Consider the following 10,207-nt stretch of genomic DNA (forward strand, 5'->3'; position numbering starts at 1 on the left):
CTATGCCACGGACTAATTCACTGGGACCAAATGAATGATTGATGTAGATAAGAGCCCATATCTGATGACTTTTGTTAAGTGCTTCAATCCCATTAATCGGTTGGTATTGCTCTTAAATTTAAATAAGAATAAAAATAATTATAATAAAATGACACTTTTATGCTAAGTCCATTTACAAATATTTTTATACCAACTCATCTTTGAATGATGACATTACCAAGTACATGAATGACACTTAACATTTTGAAATACATAATTTTCTTTTTTTATTGATACATCATCAACTGTTGTTCAAGAGCCTTAAAATCAACCACACAATGTCATTGAAACTCTAAATTTGATAGTGTTGACAACCAAGCAAAAAACAAAATACTTTAATGCAGTTGAGACTTATGCACGAAATAGATATCAGGAAACATTACATTACAACAGCATTTGAATCATTAGGGAAAAACAGAGTTAAGCAACTACCCTGAAAATAGCAATGGCAAGCTGATTTAACTACTGAGCACTATAAACAGCAGCAAAACATTTACAATGGTTAAAAAACAATAATGAATTAATTCATAAATAGCAAATATGAATTCTGAAGACAATAAATAATGAGACAAAAGGGAGCAATTAGATGGAATGGCATTGTGACTGAGAGTTGACACTTGCGAAGAAAGGAGTTAAGTTACTTGATGTCAGATGAGTATCTTTGATCAGTAGGAAAAGAGGCCAAATCACAGAAGTACTGAGGGTTGGACTGTTACATTTAGATAAAAAGAAGTTCAGGACTGCAGACTATTTTTAAAATGGTAGGGGATGAGGTTGACCAAATGAGAGAGTAAAATACTCAAGGATGGATTTAATATGTACATCCACAAACAATGAATTATAGGGCAAGTAGCTTGAAATCTCCTTTAACCGGTTTAGCATTCTAACAACTGCCACAACCAAGTTAGTTGTTGTTATGAGTTAGCAGCTGGTCAAAAGCTATGCCTGAATTTGAAAAGAATGTTGTGGATGGAATGGAGTGGTGGCTTATGATGGCAATATGCCATGGATTAGCGTGCGGCTGCCATTAATTGCGCAGTCTACACTCTCTTTCATCAATTTGCATTAAAATTGCATTTGGGAGCAAAGGGAGGAGTACCGAAGCCAGATGGCAGGATGTCATGAATGATGTCTTCCATATAAAGAGCAAACAGGAGAGGGCCTAAAAACTGTCCAGCAACATGCCAGAAGAAAAGTTTTAGGACACTCCGTCAATTACCACACTCTGGAGGTAACTGGTCAAATTAGGGAGCAGACAAAGGTGTTTTCCATGGATATTTAATCATGAATCCAGTCGTTAAAAGAGGAAGGAATGAAGCATTAGTCTTGCAAAAGTAAACAATACAGGTATCCAGTCAAGACATTTACAGAAGGGAATATTATAAGGCGGCGCAGAATAGAGATAAGGAAGGCAGAGCCTACCAGGAAGGAAACCACTTTGGGATGGCAATACGCAAGGGGGAGTGAAAAGTAATACATATTTGATTATGAAGAATGAGCTTCAGATGAAAGATATGAAAATAATGGATACGTAGCAATACATAGTTTTCAATATGGCTCTTGGTGCCGGATCTAAGACATGGGGTTAGATTTGAATTTTTCCCCTGCTAAAGGAAGAACTCATGAGATAAATAGAGCCTTTTAAAGATTGCCACAATGGGAATTTCCAGTGTGTCAGAAATATGACAGAGAAATAGTGGGCAAATGCCAATGGAACTAGTTTATCTGAAGTCAATAGGGACGATAATTATTTTAAGACTTCCCAGGGAGATTTGGAAATGGATGTTAAGGAACAAGTACTGATGGTACAGGTGAAAGACAGGTTCTTGAAAGTGGAACATGGCATTCATTATGAACTAAAACCTGTAGAAGTTAACCTTAATACTTACCCTGGTGAAAATGAACTGTTCACGAACCGTTCAAGAAGCATTAAACGAAGTGTTCGGAACCTGTTCACTAAGTGGTCATGAACTGTTCGGGAACCGTTCACGGACTGTATTTTGGCCCATTGAACCGTGACGAACCGTTCCAATAAGTTGTTCAGCAGGCGTTTCCCAGCTGTTCATGAGGTGTTCAGCTGTTCATTGAGTGTTCTGTAACCGTGCAGGAAGCGTTGCACGAAGTGTTCAGAACCTGTTCCCTAAGTGTTCATGAACTATTATTGAACCGTTCACGGACTGTATTTTGGCCCATTGAACCGTGACGAACCGTTCCAATAAGCTGTTCAGCAGGCGTTTCCCAGTTGTTCATGAGGTGTTTTCAGATGTTCGTGAAGCATTCTTTTAACTTTACAGGAAGCGTTTACCATAATACCAATGATGATTAACATCTCGAAGTGTAGGTCTGACAATAATAATAGTGTAAATAACAAATGTGAGAATAATATACAAAATTGTTTACCAACATTTCGATATATTCCTTATACCTTATTCTGGGCTATGAATGATAATGGTTACATTAAATTGATACATGAAGGCAAGGGCGAATCCAGGATATTATTCTGGGAGGGGCAAATGGGTGTGACAGGCAAACAGTCTTCTCATAATTGAGATTTAAAGGGTAACAATATACATAGAAAAATTACTGTACAATATATTTTCTTTATCTTAACAAGATACTTATTAATATAAAATTACGGAAATGATTGAGACTCCCAGTTAAACAAAAAGAATACTAAAAATCTTGTCTATTTTTCAAGCGTCTGGGGGGGGGGGGGCATGTGCCCCTCCCCCGTAAATCAGGCTATGCATAAAGGAATGAAAGGTTATTACAATGTTTTGTTACAATAAAAGAATATATGTAAATAGAATTCAATTTTACATACATAATATGCCAAAATTCTTGTCTCTTCTTTTACATTTGTGTACAATTGAATTCTTTCTGTATTTTTTGTGACCTACAATCCAAGACATTAATCATCATTGGTATAATTGTAAATACTTCCTGTAAAGTTAAAAGAATGCGTCATGAACACCTGAAAACACCTCATGAACAGCAGGAAAATACCCCATGAATAGCTTATTTGAACAGTTTGCAACGCCAAAATTCACTCCAAGAACGGTTCCTCAACAGTTCATGAACACTTCTGCTACAGTTTCTGAACATTTCGTGTCACACTTTTGGAATGGTTCTTGAACAATTTATTTTCACCAGGTATGCAACCTTTATCATTCATAACAATTGTACATCATTCTCAGACCTATACACCAAGACATTAATCATAATTAAATAATTGATGTCAAGAAAAAGAAATCCATTTAATAATACCAGTGCTTGATCAGGAAGCTGTGGTAGATATGTTTACAAATTGTAGCTAGGCTGAACTGAAGTATTGCATACCAATGAAACTAAACTGTTCAGGAAGAGCTCTCAAGTCTTTGGGAATTAAGATTTTCATTCTTCTGGGGTTATTTGCAGTTATTGCCCAAGCTCAGGATTGTATTTGAAAGTCACACATTCACCACTTTATTTACTTTGCTCACATTATTGTTGTAAATGCATAGCAACCTCAAAACATTTGTACTTATATATTTACACTTTTATTAAAACTGTCAATGTAAATATATATTACCCTCATTATACCAATTTGGCAATTTCACTATTCACTAACAGTTAAAGCCCTTTTGAATTTTTGAACATATTAGCCCTAATTTTAAATGTCTCCCCTTATAATGCACTCATTCATGTTTCTTTCAATTCATGCTTATCATTTATGCAAAGTAGTGAATCATGAATAGCATTAATTAAATGTTACATTTAGTAACTGTGGAAGAAATGGGTTGGGCTATTGAATTTAATAATCTGTTCAGGAAGCGTTCTTGGCCAACTGTGCTGAAGCCGTGCACAAGACGTTCCATTCATGGGCCGTTTGTGGGTACCAGGTTAGAGTGTGTGAACTCCCAAACACTTCATAAACGGCCTAGGAAATTTGTCAAGTTCTAAGTCAATATCTGATCCTAATTTTGCTTAGAAAATTATGAACACAATGATGGTTGTTTTCCTTAATTCGTGGGTGATATGTTAATGATCATCAATTATGTAAAATAGTGAATCATGGCTAAATTATTTCATTTAGTAACTGTGGAGGAGATGTGCAGAACTAAAATATCTGTTCAGGAAGCGTTCATGTCCAACTGTGCAGGAGCCGTGCACAAGGCGTTCCATTCATGGGCCGTTCGTGGGTACCAGGTTAGAGCATGCGAACAATTCCCAAACACCTCATGAACGGCCCAGGAAATTTTTCAAGTTTTAAGTCAATATCTGATCCTAATTTTGTATAGAAAATTATGAACACAATGATGGTTGTTTTCCTTATGATCAATTATGTAAAATAGTGAATCATGGATAAATTATTTCATTTAGTAATTGTGGAGGAGATGTGCAGAACTAAGATACGTGTTCATGAAGCGTTCATGTCCAACTGTGCAGGAGCCGTGCACAAGGCTTTCCGTTCATGGGCCGTTCGTGGGTACCAAGTTAGAGCGTGCGAACAATTCCCAAACACTTCATGAACGGCCCAGAAAATTTGTGAACCGTTTGCACATTACGTGCACAGCTTACGAACAGTTAAGCGAACAGTTCATTTTCACCAGGGTAGCCAATATGTCCACATTTGAATATTCTATAAAATAAAATTCACTGCGCTTTCTGTGCCTTGGTTCAATAGTTACAAGCATTTATGCGATTTTTCATTTTTTGTTCAGGGTCTCAACCAACCTATGTTCAAGGCTTAAAACATGTCGGTTTGAGTTCCTAACCTAAATAAAGTCCATTAATTAATCATAAGAATACTTATTTCATTTAAATATAGCTTCTTCAAGAAATCAGTGATGGTAACTTGAAACCCCACTTATGCCTGATTTGAGATAAAATCCCCCATCCAACAAACCAATAGGGGCCATTATTTGGAGATCGCTAGCATAAAAATCTTTTAATGAGTTCAGTCGGGCATTGATTAAAATTAAAATTGGTCTTTGAAGGAATAACAGAGTAATTCGATCCAGACACTTCTTCATAATGGGGAAGATTTTTCACCACAAATTTCAACTAGCAGTTTTCTTTCCTAATACATCCGACACATATGATTCGATTATTTTCCCTGAGACCAATTGTGTGATAATACTATTATATACTTTATTATACATTATACTTATTTCCATTTTTACAACCAGGCATGACAAATAAGGCTTTAAAGAAATCAGGAGAACTACCCTCACAAATAGATTGTTCTTTTGGGGATCATGGCTTACCAGTCACCACACGAGTTGTACACATCCTAAATTTATACATAATAACATCAACTGGTTCTTTTATCAAAGATAATGTATTAAACAGCTTAATATTCAATCTAGAAAGTACAATGAACTATCTTAAGAAACCACTCAGAGAAATGTTCAGATACCAGTCTCCATTTGAGAATAACATTTATACTAGAACATACAAGAGGTGACATGGTTGAGAGACATAAAAATAAGGAAAAAACGGTTGAAAAATGCCATAAATGATCCCATACCCGAATGGCTATAATATCAAGAGGAAAATATCATGAGATAAAATTCGCGATATGACAAATCTTAATCATACCACCAAATCCCAAAATGTAAGTACCCAAGAGGGGAAAGTTACTCACCGCCAAGGACCCTTCACTCAGTTTGACGTTCATCGTAGAACAGGGTACGTGTTAAACAAAAATAAAAATTGTCTTATTAAGCCACACAATGTATTTAAAGTGACAGCGATAACAGTATTCAGCAAAATAGCCGCCGCATTCGGACCTCTTCCACAATTGCGCGGGAGAACACACACAACAACTGAAAGTCGTATGTTAAAACAAAAGAACGTATCTCCCCGCAACACCCGCAAGGCGCGTAAGCATTTCAAATTTCAAGCAACAACATGCAGCACGTCCCGTGGTCCCGTCGACGGTAGAAACTACCTGACGAAGGATACTAGAATTTCGAGGAGGAAATGAAAGGATAAGACTTTTGATTTAGGCCTCATTAGCGTATCTGTCACCTGTAAGTAAACAACGCCCATGATCCTACATCCTTACGTGAGAAAACTAATAACCCATTGGAGTGGTTAAAACAACGCCAACTGACTTTGGTATTTAGACAGTGGTCTATCGTATCGAGGGCTCGGTAATTGTGAACGAAGCGTACCACAGGAAAAGCGTTCATTGCTGAAAAATTTGTTTTCATGTTAGTCTATTGTGACCAGTCTTTGGCCTAGTTAGTCTAGTAGTGATGCTGTGTTAAGAAAATTTCATGAGAATGCTACATCCTCGAGAAAATATTGCTATGCTGTGCATATAATATGACATTGAAGGAAAGTGTGCTTTACTTTTTATTTCTGCCGTTTCTTAATGTGATCCTACATTGTCATTGTAAACAAAAATGCGTAGTCGAAAAACGAAAAATGTCATTACAATCAAGACTTTGCTTACAAAAACCATTGCGCCGTAATAAACAGCATTTTGCTATCATTTCAAGTATCCTTAAGGAAAATTCTAGCAAATCAACGCGTGAATAACCTAAGAATAATCACTACCTTGTGTATTCAAAATTATCATAAATTATGCCAACTTGTTCAACCACTTACTGCTCAGTATGAATCTCATAATTATAAACATTTTCTAAAAATTATAACGACCGATTATACCGACCATAAGGTTCGATTTCTTTCTTGCAACAAGTTTGCTGCTGTGTTTTCATAAAAAAATTAATTCCTATTAATTTCTGTAACTCCTAATATCTCCACATGATGTAATAGGGTTGTTCAAGCCTATCAGAACGGTCTAAAAAAACGAATGTATATCACTTCTGATGTAATTTCATTTTGATTGGGATGAATGATAGATGCGTTGAAAAAGTAATGATGGAGTTATTAGCAATCAAAATTCGGACAATTTTAAACGCCGCCAAAAACGGTCGGCCATCTTGAAATAGAGGTGATGACGAAACAAGCCTGTACGGCTGGCCTGTACCCTCGATCGCTCGATGCCAAGCTGAGCACTCTGCATGCCGACTGGACATTTGCCAAGGTTATTCCTTATTTTGAAATGGCCTATGTTGTGCATGAAGCTTCCGGATGGATCAAGGCGACATAAAATCCATTCTTCAAGTTAGGCAGGCAACGTATGTAGTGTAATTGAAAGTTTTGTATAGCTGCATTTGCAAGGAAACTACCTACGTGCAGTGAACTTTCATTTTGCCGCTAGTGCAAGTGAACAAAATTTGTCCCCTTAATGTACCCCTGAGTGAATTGATTGCATATAGACGATGAAGTAAAGAGTGAAGCGACAAGTGAAGTGAGTTGTGAATGTAACATCTTCGACGAAATTATTTATTTCTTCCATGCTGGTTCAATCAACCCTATACATTTCGATCTAAGGTATCTCACTATTGCGAAGGATATGTTTCATATTTGAGCTAGTTGTACTTAGAGGATACATCGAACGTATATTAATTTTCATTCGTTTGTTCGCCTCTAAGTTCTGTTTGATTTTATTACCTATTGCCAATTCATTTGGAGCATTCGTCAGTGTTTACATTTCACGAATTTCGTTGCGCTGTTGTTTGTTTTGGTCATATTTTGGTTACGGTAATAGTGAAAGTGAAATTCGAAGTTTTTTGATGTTACAATAACTGGTTTAGCTAGTTTAATAATTTGTTTCAGCCTATTCATTTCATTGTCTTCGTAATGTCAATGTAAAATAACGTAAACTGATTCTAAGTCGTTAGTGATGAGTGGTAAGTGAGGTGTGGAGAATCCTTACGAACTTCAAGGAGTGCAAATTCTTTTGTGTGTGCAGAGTGATTGGAAAACCGATTGTCATGTTTTATTAGTGTTACATAATAGTGTTTTATATTTATTGTGAGCGAAGTTTTTTATTGAATCAGTTGATTTGGAATATACTGATTATACGTATCAAAAAGACAGCTCGTGAAATGTGTGCGTTGTAGTGCTATTTGTGATATGATGAGCAATAAATATGTACAAGTAAGGGTAATTTTGCTTATTATTACTCTTATTAAAGGATAAATTTGGATTTTCTTTAAACACTGATCTGGCGGCAGACGCTGGAGATCTTTAAAAAAAAGTGGAATAACCCTGCTGAGCCACTTAAACAACACTGCAGTAGGGCATCTACAGGCTTGTGACGTCACACACCAATTCAAGATGGAAGTAGGGCTTTTTGGCGTCACGTAAAATTTGTCACTGTTTAAAGCCTTCTCTAAACATGTACAATGAAGAAAATAGCATAATATTATTGTCATTGCTCCTTCTGAAGCACGATCTTTCGATTTCTTAAATAAAAAAAACATGGTGAACAACCCTATTTCCCACCATTTCTCAAGGAGGAATGAAAATTTATTGTGATATCATCCTGATATCATTTTCAAGTGACGTCGAGGTAGTCACGCGGACATCAAAAATCGGTCCAATGAAATGACATCCTTTGTGCAGGGGCGGTCTGGGGTGATTGGGGGCCCTCGGCTGGAGCTCATAATGGCACCCCCACCCCACACCGGAAAATTTTGGGACTTCCTAAGCCCGGAAATGGATTTTTACACTATTTTCGTTCTTGAAAACAAGATAAAATTAAGAAATAAGATTCTGCAAGAAAAAATACTATGAAAAGTGAGAACTTATAAGCTTATAAAATTTAATTATGTACGTATTATGGATCTATTAATTTGTTCCCTGAAAATGCCCTGAAATTTAATAAATCTTCAAGGTAACCTTCTCAAATAACCCATTCAAAAAGCAAAAGTAAAAATGTAAAATATTGCGAAGCACATTTTGGGGCCAAATAATGACCTTTGGTTAATTGTTATGAATTAAACTATGTCTAATTAATTTTTACATGGCATATGGATATAGTCATAAGTACACAGCTTTTATCCATACTCGTTGGTTATTGTTTTTAAGTGTAGATAAAAACTTAAGCAAAAAGTGAGGCATGTACTAATTTTGCAGAAAAATTTAAGCCTGAATTAACTAACATACCTCAAACTATTTTTTTAAGGATAATACTTAACAACTTTTATCATCCAGATATAAATTAGCTGACCAATGAATAATGTCGGGTAGAGAAGAAAATAACTGATAAAATATTATGAAATATTTTTATTTATTTTCATTTTGATCTTTATATTAGAAGAGCTGTAGTTTAAGAACTTCTTTATCAGTAACTGTAAAATATCAATGGACCCAATCAATAATTCAATTATTTTTGCACTTTCCTTCAAGTAATTATATATACATGTTCAGGGTCTCATTAAAAATACTCACAATATAAAAACTTAATTAATACTACTAGCATCTACATTTTTAATCCCTGGTGAAAATAAAGCGTGCAGAAAACCGTGCATAAAGTGTGCACACAGTTCTTTTCACACTTCTTGCACGCTCTTTTCACACTTCTTCACTGAACGCTTTCTTGTTGCAGGAAAAACTTAAGTGTGGGTCTAACTTAACAGTTTTGTAGACTTAAATGGACTTAAACGCGGCAGCAAGCTGGGAACGGAAGGCAGCTTTCAGACGAGACGACTTTCCTCCGGCCGCTGTTCACAGCACGGCATATGGCGTGGCGAGCGAGTCGTCTCGTTTGAAGACATCCATATAAAGGCCTATTGTTATTTGAAAGTACAAAGCGCTAGCAGTTGGGGGAAGGGAAGAATGGAACATGAAGGATAGGAGGAGAGGGGGTGCTAATTATTAGCCGACAGATCTTCGGATATTCAGTGCACCACTGAGCTTTAATGCGAAAAAAAATCATTTCAACACACCCCCGGTTCAAGTTTATTTGTATCCGATTGTGCTTATCTGTCTTTGTCTTTCTTGATCAATTGGCTACAGTGTAATCAATACTAAGCAATTTTGTTGAACTACCTTCCCGCGGCACCTAGATGAGGGCTATCAAAAGGGAGCCCACGACATGAAACATTTTGGTCAAAATGTAAGTTATACATTACTTATACCATAGCTACTCAGCACTCGGTTTTAATACACTGTTATAATTGGTTATGATTCGCGTTTGGACTGTTTTTAACCATGGCTACAGCTTTATGTATCAAATGATGGAGAGGAATTTTAAAGTGCCAGAACCTAGTGTTACCATTCATACCAGGGTGAGTGAATTTGGCTCAGAAGGATTTTATGT

General features: G+C 36.3%; 2 protein-coding genes across 2 annotated transcripts in view; one reads left to right on the forward strand and one right to left on the reverse strand.

Moving 5' to 3' along the window:
- LOC124156000 (replication protein A 70 kDa DNA-binding subunit) overlaps window positions 1-5,864 on the reverse strand; it is a 45,644-nt gene extending 39,780 nt beyond the window's left edge. Inside the window, exon 1 of the mRNA XM_046530276.1 lies at window positions 5,669-5,864. Within this exon, the coding sequence (XP_046386232.1) occupies window positions 5,669-5,701 (33 nt within the window). The 5' untranslated portion in view covers window positions 5,702-5,864. The remainder of the gene's footprint in view (window positions 1-5,668) is intronic.
- A 91-nt stretch (window positions 5,865-5,955) lies between these two features.
- The window catches only part of LOC124156001 (serine/arginine-rich splicing factor SC35-like), a 50,290-nt gene continuing 46,038 nt past the window's right edge, over window positions 5,956-10,207 (forward strand). The window contains exon 1 of the mRNA XM_046530280.1: window positions 5,956-6,056. The gene's annotated coding sequence lies outside the window, so the exon portion shown is untranslated. The remainder of the gene's footprint in view (window positions 6,057-10,207) is intronic.

The sequence above is a fragment of the Ischnura elegans genome, chromosome 3, assembly GCF_921293095.1.
Source record: "Ischnura elegans chromosome 3, ioIscEleg1.1, whole genome shotgun sequence".
Lineage (NCBI taxonomy): Eukaryota > Metazoa > Arthropoda > Insecta > Odonata > Coenagrionidae > Ischnura > Ischnura elegans.